Source organism: Mesocricetus auratus, unplaced genomic scaffold (assembly GCF_017639785.1).
Source record: "Mesocricetus auratus isolate SY011 unplaced genomic scaffold, BCM_Maur_2.0 Super-Scaffold_100004, whole genome shotgun sequence".
NCBI lineage: Eukaryota > Metazoa > Chordata > Mammalia > Rodentia > Cricetidae > Mesocricetus > Mesocricetus auratus.
In genome coordinates this window covers 89,334,438-89,353,987 of record NW_024429189.1, presented here as the reverse complement: position 1 = coordinate 89,353,987, position 19,550 = coordinate 89,334,438, and the positions used below count along the sequence as shown (strand labels likewise).

Genomic DNA, 19,550 nt, shown 5'->3' with positions numbered 1-19,550 from the left:
TTGTTAGGAAAGCTTGTGCTAGACCTCTGTTCTTGTTTTGATGGAACCTTGAGGAGACATTAGTTTGAAAGGAGAATCAGAGCTGGTTATCCTACCTACTGCAGCAGCAGTCTTTGAGGTTGGAAGGTTGGTACAGTCCCCAATACCGAACACATTCGGGTATTTCTTATGCTGCAGAGTGTCTTTATCCACGTCTACCCAGCCAGCAGAATCCGCCACAGGGCTTGTCTTGAGGACATCTGGTGAGCTCATAGGTGGTGTGACATGAAGCATTTCATACTACACAAAACAAACACATCCAAATTTTCATCTTTTCGATGTCTCTACAGCCCACTAGCTTTTCTCTATCTTCCTCATTTTGAACATCACAATGGCTTCAGGGAGCATTATGCATTAGTGATTATACCAATCCATATAGTTTCTAAGACCTTACATGTTACTGTGGAGGATGGTGAGAAATTAAGCAGCTGTCCTTTCAGGTTGATATGATCTGCCTATACTGAGGCCATGTCACTTCAACAGAAGAGATGGGGGAACACAATATTTTGAAACAGAATTCAGTAATACTCTGAAATAATCCACCTATACTCCCATTTTTTTCTAAAAATTGAGGAGTGGCATGTACTGTCCATCTTTCTCTGACCCTCAACTCTCAACTTTTCACTGTCTGGATTTGGTTCTTCCATTATATTCTGGAAGATGTTTAGTTTCTGAAAGTTATAAATATTATGTTAAGAATATTACTCCCAAATGAGACTCAGCTCTCAAAACACATAAAGAAAAGTGCCAGTCATCAACATGATATGGCAAACCGAGTAATAAAATTTTCTGACACCTTGGAGAAGTAAAGAGGGATCTTGTGTAGCTTTAGGTTTATTAAGCAATGCTGACTACAGAGATGTGTCTTCTTTCCCCAGACATATAAAGGAAGGCTGTCCTTGATGATCCTGTACTGAGGCTTTCATTCATTAATTCATTTGTTCATTCAACTTTTTATTTATGTAATATTCTTCCACTTTTTTTGTAGGTCATGTCTTGTTCATTTTATTCCACAATTCCTTGTCACATCTTCAATGTATTATCATGTCTGCTTCAGGACACATTTACTCAAATACTCACGTTTCATCAGGGTAAAAATGTTAACACATTAAGACTATCTCAACAGCCTCCAGTGCCCAGTGCCCTCATGTAGACTCAGCAATCACTGAGGGCCAGGAATCAAAAGGCTGAATTGTATTTATTCAAATGGTCTGTCACAGGATAACCTAATCTCAGAAAAGTGTTGCAAATGCTGAGTGCTCTTCAACCTTGTATCCTGAGGGGCCTTTTGAGGACATGGGTCCCTGACACCAGGTCTGTTTGTCAGTGAGCATAGAGAAACCTGGATCAGTTGACACACTTTGTAGAGAGAGTATCCAAGATTACTAGGCTTTAGGACACATTTTCTTGCATGTCTTTTGTCAGCCTTAGTTGAACATGAGAATCATACAGCAGTTTGAAAGTCAGTGTTCAGCCATCCTGGGTCGACACCCCAGACCAATTAATCAAAACCTGTGTCATGGAGACCCAGGAATCAGAACATTTGAAAAGCTGTCTGGGTGATTCAGGACTAAGAGCAGTTACTTGGAAGCCTTCAGTGGGCTTTCTGATAGTCACAGTCTAAGAGCTGAAATCTTATCACTCAAAAGTGACACAAGTATCTTTCTACTTTACAAACTTGGTCAAAGACAGCATCCACTCGACCCAAGGCAGAGAGAGGGCAGAGGGCAGAGGTAAGCTCCAGGCTCCCTTCCTGGTCCCCACTTCTTCTGCTTGCCCTCTCCAAGATCTCCTGAACTGGGAACTGCAGCAAGCTCAACTTACCAGGAGCCTACTGAGAGAGCTTGCCTAAGCCCACCCCCACTCAGGACAGAAGGCAGAGTGCAGACTGCAAAGGGCAGAGCTCCCACCCACCTGGAGAGGGAATGTCAGAGACCCATCTGCACCGACCAAGAGACCTGTCAGTAATCTGGACCTGCTTGCACCCACTGGAAGAGAACCTTGGACCCGTACTCACCAGGAAAGGAAGAGACCCCATCTGTACCCACTGAAAAAAGGAGTGGGAAGACGACAATACAAGAACAAATTCAACTACAGAAAAAAACAATATGATACCACCAGAGTCTAGGGACCATACACCAGCAAGATCTGAACACCACAACACAGATGAAACAGAAGAGAATGACCTAAAAACCAACTTCATGAAGATGATAGAAACCCCAAAGGAAGAAATGAGAAAATCTTTTAAAGAAATGGAAGAAATGACAAACCAAAAATTATAAGAAATGGTTCAAACAGTGCAAGGTTTGAAACCTGAAACAGAGACAATAAAAAAACAGTCTGAAGGAATGCTAGAAAATGTAAGTAAACGATGGGGAACTACAGATGCAAGCATAACCAACAGAATACAGGAGTTAGAAGAGAGAATCTCAGGCGTTGAAGATTCACTAGGAGAAATAGATTCATTGACTAAAGAAAATCTCAAGTCCAACAAATCCCTAACACAAAATATCTAGGAAATATGGGACACCATGAAAAGGCCAAATCTAAGAATAATATGTATAGAAGAAGGTGAAGAAACCCAGCTAACAGGCACAGAAAACATTTTCAACAAAATCATAGAAGAAAACTTTCCCAACCTAAAGAAAGACATGCCAATGAAAGTACAAGAAGCCTACAGAACACCAAATAGAGTGGACCACAAAAGGAAGTCACCTTACCACATAATAGTAAAAATCCTGAACATACAAAATAAAGAAATAATATTAAGAGAAGCAAAGGAAAAAGGCCAAGTAACATACAAAGGCAAACCTATCAGAATCACACCTGAATTCTCAATGGAAATTCTGAAAGCTAGAAGGTCCTGGATAGATATTCTACCAACACTAAGAGACCACAGATGCCAGCCCCGACTACTATACCCAGCAAAGCTTTCAATCACTATAGGTGGAGAAAACAAGGCATTTCACGACAAAATCAGATTTAAACAATACATATCCACAAATCCAGCCCTTCCAATACTCCTCAAAGTGTTCCACACAATAGAAGCAGGAGGTTCATTGCCAAACTCTTTTTACGAAGCTACAATTACCTTGATACCCAAGCCACACAAAGACACAACTAAGAAAGAAAACTACAGACCAATATCCCTCATGAACATTGATGCAAAAAGACTCAATAAAATATTAGCAAGCCGAATTCAAGAACACATCAGAAAAATCATCCGCCATGATCAAGTAGGCTTCATCCCAGGGATGCAGGGATGGTTCAACATACAAAAATCTATCAATGTAATCCACCATATAAACAAACTGCAAAATAAAAACCACATGATCATCTCACTTGATGCGGGAAAAATCCAACACCTCTTCATGATAAAGGTCCTGGAGAGATCAGGGATAACAGGAACATACCTGAACATAATAAAAGCAATATACAGTAAACCAACAGCTAACATCAAACTAAATGGAGATAAACTCAATACAATTTCTCTAAAATCAGGAACAAGACAAGGCTGTCCTCTCTCTCCATATCTCTTCAATATTGTACTTGAAGTTGTAGCTAAGGCAATAAGACAACAAAAGGAGATCAAGGGGATACAAATTGAAAAGGAAGAGGTCAAACTTTCACTATTTGCAGATGATATGACAGTTTACATAACATAAGTGACCCGAAAAACTCTACAAGGGAACACCTACAGCTGATAAACACCTTCAGCAAAGTGGCAGGATGCAAGGTTAACTCAAAAACTTCAGTGGCTCTATTCTACACAGATGATAAATGGGCTGAGAAAGAGATCAGAGAAACATCACCCTTTATAATAGCCACAAACAACATAAAATATTTGGGGATAAGCTAATCAAACAAGTGAAAGACCTGTACAGCAAGAACTTTGAGTCTTTAAAGAAAAAAATTAAAGAAGATACCAGAAAATGGAAAGATCGCCCATGCTCTTGGAATAGTAAAAATGGCAATCTTGCCAAAAGCAATCTACAGATTCAATGCAATCCCCATCAAAATATATGCACAATTCTTCACAGACCTTGCAAGAATAATACACAGCTTTATATGGAAAAACAAAAGACCCAGAATAGCCAAAACAACCCTGTACAGTAAAGGAATTTCCGGAGGCATAACCATCCCTGACTTCAAGCTCTATTATAGAGCTATAGTCTTGAAAGCAGCTTGGTATTGGCACAAAAATAGACAAGTAGACCAATAAAATCAAATTGAAAACCCTGATACTAACCCACACACCTAAAAACACTTGATTTTTGACAAAGAAGCTAAAATTATACAATGGAAAAAAGACAGCATCTTCAACAAATGGTGCTGGCATAACTGGACGCTGGCATGCAGATAGAGCCATGTCTATTGCCATGCACAAAACTTAAGTCCAAATGAATCAAAATCCTCAACATAAATCCAGCCACACTGAAACTCTTAAAGGAGAAAGTGGGAAGTACCCTTGAATGAACTGGTACAGGAGACTGCTTCCTGAATATAACACCAGTAGCGCAGACACTGAGATTGATAATTAATAATTGGGACCTCCTGAAACTGAGAAAATTCCGTAAGGCAAAGGACACAGTCAACAAGACAAAAAGGCAACCCACAGAATGGGAAAAGATATGCACTAACCCCACATCTGTCATCGGGCTGATCTCCAAAATTTGCAAAGAATTCAAGAAGCAAGTCCCAAAACACTAAAGGATCCAATTAGAAAGTGAGACACAGAACTAAATGGAGAATTCTCAATACAGGAGTTTTAAAAGGCTGAGAGACACTTGAGAAAGTGCTCAACATCCTTAGCCATCAGGGAAATGAAAATCAAAACAACTCTGAGATACCATCTTACTCCTGTCAGATAGCTAAAATCAAAAACACCAATGACAATTTATGCTGGAGAGGATGTGGAGAGAGGGGAACACTTCTCCACTGCTGGTGGGAATGCCAACTCATATAACCACTTTGGAAATCAGTATGGAGATTCCTCAGAAAAATGCGAATCAGCCTACCACAAGACCCAGCAATTCCACTCTTAAGCATATACCCAAAAGATGCACATTCACACAACAAGGACATCTGTTCAACTATGTTCATAGCATCATTGTTTGTAATAGCCAGAACCTGGAAGCAACCTAGATGCCCATCAACTGAAGAGTGTGAATAGAGAAAATGTGGTACATTTACACAATGGAATACTACTCAGCGGAAAAAAACACAATGGAATCTTGAAATTCGCAGGCAAATGGATGGCACTAGAAGAAACCATCCTGAGTGGAGTGAGGTAACCCAGTCACAAAAAGACAAACATGGTATGTACTCACTCATATATGGATTTTAGGCCTGAAACAGGGGAGTGCCAGCCTACAATTTCCAGCTAGAGAGTCTGGAAAACAGGGAGGACCCTAAGAGAGATATGCATGGTAACCCAGAGAAGGGGAACAGGACAGAATCTTCTGAGGGGATTGAGAGCATGGGGGTGGGAGGATGGGGTGGGGTGAGGAAGCTGAGACAAAGAAAGGGGTGAAGAGTAGGGGAGAGGAAGACATGGGGGAGCAGGACAGTTGAGTAGGAGGAAGAATAGAGGACAGCAGGATGAGAGATACCATAATAGAAGGAGCCATTATAGGTTTGAAGAGAGATCTGGCACTAGTGAGATGTCCAGAGGCCTACAAGGATGACACCAGCTGGCAATCTAACCAATACTAGAGAGGCTACCTTAAATGCCTTTCCCTGATAAGGTGATTGACGATCCTTGTAAGCCACCCTAGAGCCTTCATCCAGTGGCTGAAGGAAGCAGAGGCAGACACCCACAGCTAAACACTGAACTGAACTCCTGGAACCCAGTTGCAGATAGGGAAGAGTGATGAGCAAAGGGGTTATGACTTGGAGGGGGAAACCCACAGAAACAGCTGACATGAACAAGAGGGAGCTCATAGACCTCAGACTGATGGCTGAGAGGCCAGCAAGGGACTGATCCAGACCCCCTGAACATGAGTGTCAGTGAGGAGGCCTCCGCATACTTTGGGGCCTCAGGCAATATATCAGCATTTAGCCCTGTCATCCAGATGGACTTTGGGAGCCCATTCCACATTGAGGGATGCTGTCTCCACCTGGACACATCTGGGAGGGCCTAGGCCCTGCCCCAGATCATATGACAGACTTTGGAGATCCCCCATGAAGGGCCTCACCATCCTTGGAGAGTGGAGTGGGGATTGGAGGAGGAGTTGGGGGAGGGTTGAAAGGGGGTAGGAGAGGAGGGGAGGGAGAGGGAGCTGGGTTTGACATGTGAAGCAAACTTGTTTCTAATTTAGATTCAATTTTTTAAAATTAAAAGAAAAAGAAAAGAAAGCATCCACTCATTCAACCAGGTCTCTACCTGCAGCCTCAACTCCCCAGAGTGGAGCTAGAAACCAGATTCTTAAAAAAATCGCAACGTTTGTTTCCTTCGTTCAAGGTCACACTTTTCTCACAGGCATTTGCTTTGGGCAGTCAGTCACTCACAGCCCATTCACTTCTACTTGCATGAAATTCAAAAACGGCTCACTTGTTCTCCAGGAAACACACACACACACACACACACACACACACACACACACACACACACACACACACACAAATCCAGAACAGCAAGATTTAATTAAAACCTGAAGGTAAGAGGACCTTCCAAAACTCACAACTTCCTGACAGCCTGGAAAACTGGAAAGCAAAAACCAACACCAACCACAAAGAGCAGAGGTCCTTGTGCTAAATGGTAACTAGCAGCCCTACGACCTCCAGGGACCCTTAGCACACAGCTGCACCAGTGCTGTTCAAGGGGAGGACCCTGATCCGGAGGAGACAAAACCACGTGAGCAGGGATGAGGTATAACAACAGACAGCACAGAAGTGCCGGGCAAAAGAAAGAAATGTGTCCCAAAGACACAGAAGCTAGCTTGAAGAGGCTCTGACCAAATCTGGGGCAATCTTACTACAAAAGTAATCATAAAAGCATTAGTGAATACTAAAGCATTGGAGAAAATGAGCATCCATGAATTCATGCCAGTAACTAATTGATAAGTACAAAAGGAAAGGCACTTGCTGATAAAATGCCAAGCGCTTACTGGGGTAATTTAAAGAATGGAGTGTATGCACGACCTGAAAATGTCTCTTTAGACTTTCTTATTAGCAAAGGGGAAAGAATAATTCAATGGAGAAACTAGACTATGTCTGGGATGGAGACAGGAGCAAACCGCCAATGAGGAGCCTGTATAATGGCAAATGCAGTTCCGGGACCATCGGGTTACTTGTGCACTGCTCGCAAAGCGAAACTCACCACTAGATGTGAGGAAGGCTTCTGAGAAGGTTTTATTGTTCCACAATGCCAGAGCCATAGAAGATAAAGGAAAACTGTGGAAATGCCCCAGATTAAAGGAGGCTAAGAGAAATCCAACTAACTGTGCTAGAGATGGAAGAACATTGTAGAAGCTATTGGGTCATTCAACAAAATTGGATACAGGTAGTAGATAAAAATAGCATATGTGTGCCAAATTTACTAAGCTGATTAACTACATTTTTAGGAAGTACCCTTACCTAAGGAACTTATCTAGAGATAAGGAGAATAGTGCTTGATGAATGCAACCAATATTTGGGAAAATTAACAGAAATAGAGATTGAGGGAGAATCAAATAATAAAGCCAAAGCAACTGCTGTAAAATTCTGAATATGAATCTAGCTAAAGGCGAACACAATTTTATTTCTGCCATTTTTGTTTTTATAACTCCTCCAAGCTTGAGGATATTTCCAAATAAAGGATTTTAAAAGTATGCCCCTAAGCCATTAGTAACGTTTTAATGATATTTAATGTATTGTTTAAGAAAGAAAAATGGGTGCAGTGGATTTAAAAAAAAAAACTTAAGCTAAAAAGACTCAAATTTAAATATTTGATGTCTAGTAAACTAATCTCTGGTTCATTCAAAATTCCTTCTTATGGACGCTCCGTCATTAAACACAGGATACGATGTGAGCGTGTCACATGGGTGTGCCATGCTTTCTCACTGCTGTTAGCTCCTGCCAGAATGCTGTGAACAAGTACTCTCCAACACCATTGCGTCTTGTGCTTAATCTTCATAATTCCTCTACTAAGGTAGTACTCCCACTTTTCGAGAAAGGAAACAGATGACTAAGAGCACACAACACATGCAAGAATCTTCCCAAGGAGGCTGGTGGCTCTACCAAGTCTCTTGAGAAAGAATTTAAGGGCCGAGTGTTTGCACAAGTGAAAGATGCATAAAAACAGCATCTTCCACTGATGAAAAACACTCCTGTCTTGCTTGAGTGCCCCACAACTTCCTTGCTGTTCACAAGCAGGGCTGTTTCTCACACAGCGAAGGTTGACACAATCACAGGGTCTTGCATTTGAGGAAGCCCTCCCTAAACTCTCTAGGCAATTAAAGACTCAAGAGAAATAGTTTCGTGTCAGAAAAGGAGTTAAAGAAATAAGGCAAAAAAAAAAGTCTTGACCCTGCAGTTAAGCCCTCTCCACTCCCTGCTGACAGTCTCTCCCCTCTTGCCTCTTCAGTACCCCTCTTGCCCTAGCCTTCCCCAGCAAGTTGTGAGGCAGGAGGAGGTGCCACTGAGTCTCCTGCAGCTCCTGCTCAGAGCAGCCCATAAAGCCCCAAGCATCCAGCTTAACCTGCCACTCACCTGAATCACTTTTATTTCCCCAGGCTTGTCCAGGTTCTCAAAAACAGCCTCCTGTTTGTCAGCTCGGACCTCAATAAGATTGTGCTTATAGTTGACAGTGAGGTCCCTTTCCTTGATAATCTTCTGCAAGGCAGTTGCGTACTTCTTAACCCCAAAAATTGTTCCAAGAGCCGTGTTGAAGATGATATTAGCCTTGGGTCGCTTTCCAGTCTAAGAAAATAGAAAGAGAAAAGTCAGGTGAACTCCAGCCACCCTTTTGTTTTTCATTCCTTTTTTTCATCCAGACCAGAATTAAAACCCTGAGTAGAGATTTTGTCAGCTTATCAGAAGTTATGTTGGTAGAACTTCAAACAACTGTCCCAACCGCTACGATCTGGAATGAACTTCCTCAGCATCAGGAGTTCACTGAGGCTGTCTCATAGCTCCTCACCTCACAGGATCACTGCAGTTTACAGAGCTCAGGGGAGCCCATGCCCACAGCCAGGCTCCAAGAACAAAGACTACAATCCTCAAGCAGTCCCCTCCCTTTCTCCCTTTTTTATTTGTTTGTTTGTTTGTTTTTGTTTTGTTTTGGGAGACAGGGTTTCTCTGTGGCTTTGGAGGGTGCCCTGCAACTAACCCTTGTAGACCAGGCTGGTCTCGAACTCACAGAGATCCACCTGCCTCTGCCGCCCGACTGATGGGAATAAAGGCATGTGCCATCTACCACCCAACTCAGTCAGTCCTTTTATAAAAGCACAAGTTGTCTTGGGTTCTGCCATGGCTCCAACCAAAACATGCCTCAGTGAGCGAAATGCCATGTCTCAGTAAATGTCAGAGAGGGCAGAAAGACCCCCACTACCCGATGCCAGGAGTACTCCACTGGGAAAGACCCCCACTACCCGATGCCAGGAGTACTCCACTGGGAAAGACCCCCACTACCCGATGCCAGGAGTACTCCACTGGCCATCATCTGCTCTCACACAGGTGATTGGGCAAACCTCCCTGACCCTCATTACAAAAAAATGTTTTAAAATATCTTTCCAACCAGGTGTCGGTGGCGCACGCCTTTAATCCCAGCACTCGGGAGGCAAAGGCAGGCGGATCTCTGTGAGTTCAAGGCCAGCCTAGTCTATACAGAGCAAGTGCCAAGATAGGCTCCAAAGCTACATAGAGAAACCCTGTCTTGGGGGAAAAAAAAGCCTGTTTCCAAAATCTCTGAAATTCCATAAGAACATTTTTCGCTTTAAAATTGGCATTTTGCCTATTTGTAAATACATGTATCAAAAGCCAGAAAATGCTCATAACACTGAGACTGACTGAAAGCAATTGAGAGCCTATATGTGTGTGTTTGTGTGTGTAATTTATAATTAATTGTCTAACAGATATTAAAGTATTTAAACAATCTCTAAGCTAGTTTGCCAGTGGACTTTTATACTCAGTTTTAAAGTATGACACAAGGACTATTAATAACATGGAATACTTTGTATTATACACAGTATGATTGTCACCATATATTTTAAATCTATAGAAAACCTCTTCTAGTTTATGAGAACAGCTTTACAAGTGAACGTGCATGATGAGTGGTCTCTCCCACTTGCAGCTATGCAACAGTGAACATGTGGAATAAACTTCTAGAAGCGTGAAGGTCGGATGACAGGGATGACAGTGGACTTGTGGCAGGTGTTCAATTGGTGGCACCTGCCCTTGCCATCTCTGTCCTGGAGAGGAGACACACCTTCCTGAGGTAGGCTTCTGATAGGTACATGATCTTCTGGGGGGCGCCAGCACACTTTACTGGAGTGTTTGGGAAGGTGAAAACCGCATTGCCCTGCTTGAAGTCCTGCAGGGCTTTCCATGTCTTCTCTACTGTCTTCACTGAATAATTGGACCCTATTTTGGGATAAGCAAAACCTTCAGGTAGTCCTTTAATCTGCAACCAAACACACGGGAATGTGTCTTTTCAAAAGATGGATTAAAAAGTATGAGATAAATAGATAATGAAATTTTACTCAGCTATGAAGAAAAATTAAATCATGACATTTGTAGAAAAATTAATATAACTGTAGGTCATTATATTAAGCAAAATACACCAAACTCAGAAAGCAAATACCATATTTTTCTCATATGCATATTCTAGATTTATATTTACACCTGTGTGTGTGTGTGTGTGCACACATACAAGAAGGAATTGGAAAAGAAAGCATAAGAGGAAAGGAAGAGGTCATAAGAGAGGGGAGGGAGGGGGTAGTAATGAATACACAGGACACGAAAGCCTAAGGAGGGAATATTTAAGGAGAGGAGGGAGCCTACTAACTAATGTGAGGCAGGATATGAAAAGATACACAAAGACATCTTAATGAAACCCATTATTATGCATGTTCATTAACAAAATTAAAAAGAAATAAGTACAACAGTAAAAAATAAAGAGGCTTACTTTGAAGCACTTTTTGTTCTACATATAAATTTGCCATTTATTGGAGATGAAAGCAAAATTACAGATTTAAAAAAACAAAAACAAAAATTGCCACAGTGCTTTAAAGCCCTTGTGTTTTGCCTACAACCCTTCAGACATTACAGTGGCATCAATGCCCTGTACTCACACAAGGAGCAGACAAGCAAATGAGAGGCACAGACCACAGTCATGGCCCCTAAAGTCTCCTGCCAGGCTGCAGAATGGGCTCAGCCTTGGAGAACTCAACCCCACCTCCCTGGACATGAGGCTGCACTTGGAACACAGTTCTTCCCACCTCCAGAGTGAAGTCAGGACACCAGTCACAACTGCCTTCCGGAGAACCACTTGCCTTCCTGAGAAGCTAGGCAGGACCAAGGGCCATCCATCTGTGATGTCAGTAAGACTGAATGTACAGATCCAACTCTTGGTGAAGCAGTAAAGTAAGGCATTAAGCGCATGGACTTTGGAAAGATCTGGTTCTGTCCCACCTTTCCTACTAAGCAGGGCTGTGACTCTGTGTAAGTTACCTTGTACTTAAAAAGCCACTGTTAAGAGAAAGGGTGCCATAACCTGACAACCAAATTCCTTCCAGGAAGTTCTGTGTGGCGAGGTGTGGCGCATGCTCCCTCATCAGTAAGAGTTGCTTTCAGGAAACTCTGAGGCCGAGAGAAGGGAGCAGGGAGGGGACACATGAGCTTCGGGGAAGAGAGCAAATGAAATTTCCAGGGAGCTGAGTCCTATCCTGTCTGTCACATGACAGATCAATGAATGAGTAGGACACCATGCTGAAGACACTCAGTGAAGCTGGCAGAGAAGAGACAAGGGGCCGTCAAGCATGAGAGGCCCATACATCCCACAGACAGAGTGAAGATCCAGCCTGCCAGAGACATCCCATTCCTGCCTAGGGCTCCACAGGGATCTCATATCTGCAAATGGTTGCCTTCTTTACTGCTTTACGTTCATTTGAGAAGTTTTCTAGAATTTACAGCCAAAGAGTACCTGGTTGTGAGCTAGCCACGATTAAGTTATATTTCCTTAGCCTCAGTTTACTCATCTGTGAAAAGGAGGAAAATACCTTCCTCACCAGAAGCTGTAAAGGATCACTATCAGTCTCCAGCATCTCTCTTGATGGGTAGCAGGAATCCCATAGTATGACTGCCTTTAAATACTGTTGTTCCTTAGTTTGCTAGAAGAGGGCACTCTCAATCCTGCCTTCTTCCACTCGCCTCACAAGGCAAGAAGGCCACTAGAGAACTTTCATGTAACATATCTCAACACATTTTCACTACCCTTCCCCAGGCATGCCATGATTTTTCACATCTAAACACGCCCCAAAACGAGATCACATATCCGCAGCCTGTGTTAGCAGCAGGCTTCATATACTGCAACTATTTGTCTCACTGCTTCAAAAGTCCCCAACAAGCTCCTGGGAATCCTAACAACAAATAATTACTCTAGTGGGTTTTAGCAAAATCCGCTTGAATCTCACAATTTCATGTAACTCCCTTGCTTGCTGAAAACACACTTGAGAAGGTTCTAGGTCACATTTATATTATGTTGGTCACTTCATACCTCAAACACTCAAGTATCTATGCAACAACCCCTAAAGAGGCATCCAGAGTCTGTTGAACTAACTGTTGTGTTCTGCTGTTACAGTCTGCTTAAGAATTCAAACTAGATCTGCTTTGCAAGGGAAAGCCAGTGCTGTTATAGGGCCAGCCCAGCCCTATGTAACAAGGCCAGCTTCCTGTGAGTGCTTGTTTCTGCAAGAAACACAATTACAACATAGGCATAGTGAATTGTGCTTAAACTTTAAAGCTAAAGCACATTGTTATCATTCACAGAATCTTAGAGAAGTTTTTTGCAATCATTAAAAGGTCTCTAAGAAACAAGCTAGGCTTGGTGGGGGGACAATATCTTAGAACCATTTATCATTTCCCTATTACAAATGAATATACAAGAATACAGTGTTTTAGTTTTTTCTTAGCATAAATTAGAGTGTATAACACAGCAACAACTGAAGATTGTACCTTCTCATAGTCCAGCTGGATTCCAAGAGCGATGATAAGATATTTGTAGGAGATCTACAACACATGTAAAAAATATAGTTAAATATGTATATATAGTTTTAGACCAATGCTCAAAATTCAGCACCATGCCTCCATTTGTCAAGGTGAATGCTTCCAAGTGGATGGTAGTGGGCAGGGTAGACAGGGGTGGATTCACACTACAGTTGACCATCCTTCTTCTTCTGTAACCTCATATCTCAAACTTCCTGTGCCTCTAGGGAGATTTCCAGAGATCTACAAGGATGGCACCAACTGGCAATCTAAGCAATAGTAGAGAGGCTACCTTAAATGTCCTTCCCCTATAATGAGATTGATAACTTATATGCCATCCTAGAACCTTCATCCAGTGGCTGATGGAAGCAGAGGCAGACACCCACAGCTAAACACTGAACTGAACTCCTGGAACCCAGTTGCAGAGAGGGAGGAATGATGGGCAAGGGGGTCAAGACTGGGCTGGTGAAGCCCACAGAAGCAGCTGACCTGAACAAGGGGAAGCTCATGGACCCCAGACTGATGCCTGAGAGGCCAGCATAGGGTTTATCCAGACCTCCTGAATGTGGATGTCAGTGAAGAGGCCACTGCAATCTATGAGGCCTCTGGTAGTGGACCAGTATTTATCCCTGAGGTGCGAATGGACTTTGGGAGCCCATTCCACATGGAAGGATATGCTGTCAGCCTGGACACATGGGGGAGGGACTGGGCCCTGACCCAGATGATATGACAGACTTTGGATATCCCTCATGGAGTGCCTCACCCTCCCTGGAATGGGGACTGGTGGGGGACAGGGGAGGAGGGGAGGGAGAGGGAGCTGGGATTGACATATAAAGCAGGCTTTTTCTAATTTAAATTTTAAAAATTTAAAAAAAAACAAAAACAAGATTCCTGTGCTTGGCCTCCAAGAGCTTGGGATGCCTATAACTTTACACACTGGAGAATGACAAAGAAGTTATAATCTTTTGTGCAAAGCTTTCTAATCTCAAAAAACAGTCAATCCCTTTTAGATCTATGGGCAACATATGACTCTGATCTGCAATATGAACTGAACCAATATCATAATTGGGAAACTTCTTCGAAGGTCACTAAAAGGATGTTACACAATTGTTTATGTTTAAAGATTCAAATGGATGCTGAAGACAATGGTCCGGTAATGGACATGTATGTTTAGGATCAAGGGGAAGACACATTGGCACGAGAAACTCTAAGAGGGAGCACAGTATAAGAACATCTCATGAAAAGAGATAAACCAGAAAACACTCAAATAAGAATCAGGAGTCCAGCAAGGAGACATGGGTGGGAATTCCCATGATCTCAGATTAAATGAGGAAGAACAGGCAGTAAGCCGAACAAGCCCCAGTTGAAAAGAGTGGACGCCCAGACCTGAATGTTCCACTCTATCTGGGGAGTCTAGCAGTTGTTGAAGACATTACCACACAGGAGACTTAGCTCCAGAGTGCCCAGGCTTCCCTGTGCATCTCACCCTTGCCACAGGCCCCTCCCAGAGCTTCCTTAGCACAGAGCCCATGATGCTTTATGGCAGTAGGCATGTTACACAGAACCATGCCCTCCCCCATAGATCACTTCTAGAGGATAAAGATTGAATCTCTCCTTGTCCTAGAACCTAGCAAGGAGCCAGCAATGCTTTGGATGAGTAAATATATGGAGGAACAGTTTTAGTTTCATTAAAAAAAATAGTTTATCGAAGTTAACAGAAAACAAAAACAACCAGATCTGTATGCTCTTCTCCCACAGAGAGTCGACACCTGGACATTCTTGGTTCCATAAGGGAGCCAGCTATTGAAAGGCACAGAAAGTGACAAGAGGGATATGGGGTGATGCCCTACTTGGAATATCATTTGAGTTATTAATGTTATCATGAGCAAGGTGCCAGGGAGAAGGGTTAGAATCAGGAGGACTATTCTCTCCCACAGTTAGGTGCTGTGTTTGCCTTTTTCAGTGACAGTCAGCACAGTACTAATTCATGTTGAGTTCAAGATCAATTCATAACTCTCAGTCCTTCCTACACAACCCTCTGCTACATCAGTCTGCCTTTTTTTACCTTGCAGAAAGGCATACATACAAGTACATATAAGTAAACATGTACTCATCTGCGCATAGCTTGTTTACCTAGCAGCCTTTTGCTCATATGTCAAGAGGCTTCTCCCTAATACCAGACCTGGCTCCTTGGTACAACCAGGCCTGTCTCATTGAGTAGACCCCTTGGATATCCAGGAATTCCTTGATGTCTCTGTAGAGGGGTTCATTATCTTGAGGACTATAAGTTTTCACATCTCTTGAGATGAACCCCTCTACAGAGAAGCAGTAGGTGTTCTGACCATGTACCATTTGTGACTTCTAAGACCAGAAACTTGAGGAAACTGGAGGGTCTTGTTTCGAGGTTAGGGAAGAAGTTGGTGACTCTGGTAGGATGTTCTTCTGGGACTTCAGTGAGCAGAGTACAGCATAAGCTGACAGCATCAGGAATCGGAACATAACATCTCCTGGGAGGTATCTAGTTGGCTTTAGTTTATCCTCCCACTATGCCTGAGTCTTGGATTTATGATTCTTGTCACCCAGTTAGTAATTTTCACCACAGATGAGCTCATTTAAGTTCAAGTTTTAATTCTGTAACATGTCCCTAGAGAGTTTCTTCAGATTGCATAAATTAATCAGTGTTCTTTAGCAAACATGAGTCAATTTACCAAATTATTCTATTCTTGGTTTACCTTCTCCTGCCATAGACACTAGATGGAAATGGACTTGTAGTCATTGCTGTGACCTAGACTGTGCCTCCGACACTCGGGCCTCAGGAGTCTGCTTCCTAGACCACAAGCTTTAACTCTTCTCTGAACTTCAGTGCTTCCCTTCCTACCCCTCCTACGACATCCACACTGGCAGCTGTTTCCTCCAATGCCTCAGCTTCCTTCTTTCCCCAAGGCATGTGCATGTTGCTCCTACCTCTAACCCTAAGTAATGCCCGCTCACACTCTAACTTAGCAAGGATCACTCTCTTGATCTGACAAACCTGATTGGCTCCCTCTTGGCATTCTGTGGCTTAGCAATTTCTTGTATAATTTTCTGAAACCCTCATCTTTCCCATTAGACTGATATCCAGAAGGAGATCTTGCTGTCTTGCTCATCATTGTATGCTCAGTCTCCAGAATAACGTCAAGGACATAAAAGGTGTGCAGTCAATGCTTGTAAGGAAGCCAGGTCTTGGGTTCTTCACTTGTGAAAGGAGAACGGAGCCTACCTTGTTGAGCTGCTCTGAGCACTCGGTGGGCGGGAACCTGTAAAGCACTTAGAGCAGTGCTTTGCACAGGTGCATGATCAACAAGTGTTGCTACCGTTTCATCAAGAACATTAAAAGGGGAATGGAAATATGGGCTGCATGTCCACTGTGAGCCAGGATTGCTTAGTTCACTGTGAGACAGGATTGCTTAGTCACTGAAGCCAGGTTTGTCATCTTTGAACCTTTGTTGGCACAATTCTATTTCTAAATTACTATGTGGCATTTATTTAGTAGGTGAGTCTGGAGTTTCGCAAGGGGATTAGCTACTGATCCCTTACCCTGTCCACACCCCAAAACCATGTACGAAATGAGGATACTTGTCCATATTAGGCCTTCTGGCAAGGTCTACGCTGTTCTCTGCAATTGCTCAAAAGCCGTGACTACAAGCTTTGCAGCTCCTTAGGGTTTGGGTCAACTGGCTTTGAGGAGTTTTTTTTGTTTTCTGTCTAGCTGGGCTTTATTCTTTCTTAATGACCTTCTTCCCATAAGTCTGTCTATGCCCAGTCCTTACAAGTAATTGATATTACACTTTGATAAAGCCACAAAGGTATGTGTAGAGAGAAATATCTTTCCATTACAGTGTTTTCCCTTAAGAGCATCATCCCAGACCCAAGGCCTCCTGTCACTTCTCATGTCTTTCAATGGCTGAATTTCCTACAAAACTAAGAATGTCAAGGTGTTGACTCTGAATGGCACAGAATACAGATCAGGATAGATTTGTTATCTGTCTACTTTGATAAAACTCTAGTTTTCACAAGCAACTGAAAGTGTTTGCCTGTATATCTACTCATCCAGCAAGCATTGGTAGTTTTAGGACTACACGGAGAAGATACAGCTTTTATCCTCTAGGGGTATTCTGTGAAGTGTGGGAGGGCACAGCTTTTGTGTAACACGCCCACTTCCATAAAGCATCATGGGCTCTGTGCTAAGGGAACTCTGGAAGGGGTCTGTGGCAAGGGTGAGTTCCCTGGAGAACCAACCGGCAGCTGCTGTTCTGGGCTCAGAAGCAAGATAGGGAACGTGAAACTGCAACTGGATACTGAGCCTATGGTCTCACCATTGTGCTTCAACTGCTCCATCAAGTATGGAGGAAACAGTTATTGAATAACCTGTGGGTCTAGGGTACAAAGTAACTTCTAAATAGTGCTAAGCACTTCTGAGCCTCATCTCTGGCAACATCACTTCCCCCTGCGTGCTGGGACAACCCTTAGTCACAGGACTCCCCTAACTGTCTGGAAGAATGTCCTCACTGTAACTGCTGTGCTTGTTTCCCAATACTCCCCGCCTATGGAAAGCCAGATGTCAGCTAGAGATGCTAGCTTACTTCAAAAGAGAGGGGGAAATGCAACTGCTGTTTTAACATGTAGAAATAGCATTTGTTCAACAAAAATTCAGTCCCAAGACCATACTAGTCAGTGAGGTCCACTGTATTACACAGTGGGTGTTCAACAAATACTTGTTTGTTTATTAATTCAAAACCACTCAATCCTTCCACCTAGCTTCCATTTCCTACACACGGCTACCTTTTTTTTTTTTTTTTTTTTTTTTTTGCAGCTTCGACACAGAGATAGAAATACAAACACAGGCATCTATACCATCTTCTACCACGAGAGCATGTGGCTTGAGGATGGTTCTGCCACCCTCAGATGACAAGAAAGCACACAGCTATGATGGTTACCTCTTTCCCGTTGTCCGTGCGGATACAGTTCTTGTCTGGGTTCAGCTCTGCCACTCTGTCTTGAATCCACGCCACACCAGATGGAATTACACTCGCCGTGGAACGGCCTGATAAGGACAACGGTTTGGCGCCGGCGCCCACTAATGTCCATATTGGCTGATAGAAATGTCTCTGAGAAACAAAGTATTAATGAGGTTTGTTTCCATTTGAGCTTTATCTAAAGAGTCTTAGTTTAAGTTATTTCAACTAGACTCTCATTTAGTCCCTCCTGGCCCTTAAAGCATTGTACAGGGAAGCCCATGGAGGGTTAATTCTACATTGTTGTATCTTCTAATACATTAACTCTGGAAGATCACCAATCAAGAGTATTTCCAAGACTAACAACAACAACAACAACAAAATAAGCTATTTTTAATGACCACTGAGTTAGCCACAATTTTTTTTTTTTTGGTTTTTCAAGACAGGGTTTCTCTGTATTGTTTTGAATGCTATCCAGGAACTCACTCTGTAGACCAGGCTGGCCTTGAACTCACAGAGACCGCCTGCCTCTGCCTCCCGAGTGCTGGGATTAAAGGCGTGTGCCACCAAAGCCTGACTGCCAGAATTTCTTAATACTAACACCTGACTTGGTGTTTATTCTGTATGTATTATATATATGAAATATAAACAGATAACATAAATATCTATTTATATGCATAACTTATGTGTATAATAGTAAGGAAAATTAAGTCCAGAAGCAAATAACATGGTTCCTTCAAAGAATTCGAAGATTATGGCAAGTCTAGAAAGCTCCCTGTCATTTCTGGGGCCCATCAAAACTTCACTAACTGCAAACTATGTTCCCACAAAGGACTCTAGATGTTTCTGAGATATCTGTCTTTTCCTTTCTCAGGGATTCTACAGCCAAAGCCAATAGGTACCATACCCTTCTCCACAAAACAAAACTCAAGTGGATTCTCATGGTCTTCTGTAGTACTCTTTCTTTAGATAGCCTAACCTATTCTTAATCTACATTAATTGTGAGAGTTCTGGGCTCAGGACAAAGGGCTGGTTAATTTAATGGCCTGTGGGTAGATCAAGAAACCAAAAACTCCTCATATTGCCAAAATGCTTCTGGCATTTTGGCCAGTGTGGCTGACTAGAGCAGCCTAGAACTCAGGGGGTGGTAAGGGGGAGAGAAGAATAGTTTGTAACCTTCCTCAGGTCAATAATCATTGTGATGCTGAAAGAGGAGGCCAGAGGTTTCCAGCTGTGAGAGCTCATCAATTTGAGTCCATCTTGAACAGAAAGTAGAACAATAACACTAGCTCAAGGGTTTCTTCAGTCTACAAACATCAGCTTCTGCAATCA

At 42.7% G+C, this 19,550-nt stretch overlaps 1 protein-coding gene across 2 annotated transcripts in view; it reads right to left on the bottom strand.

Moving 5' to 3' along the window:
• Sqor (sulfide quinone oxidoreductase) overlaps positions 1-19,550 on the bottom strand; it is a 45,226-nt gene that overhangs the window by 5,844 nt on the left and 19,832 nt on the right. For both annotated transcript variants that reach the window (XM_040746194.1, XM_040746196.1), the window contains exons 3-7: positions 18,201-18,371; positions 13,195-13,248; positions 10,448-10,642; positions 8,731-8,940; positions 96-279 (exon numbers count right to left, since the gene is read on the bottom strand). In XM_040746194.1, coding sequence (XP_040602128.1) covers positions 96-279; positions 8,731-8,940; positions 10,448-10,642; positions 13,195-13,248; positions 18,201-18,371 — 814 coding nt within the window. The remainder of the gene's footprint in view (positions 1-95; positions 280-8,730; positions 8,941-10,447; positions 10,643-13,194; positions 13,249-18,200; positions 18,372-19,550) is intronic.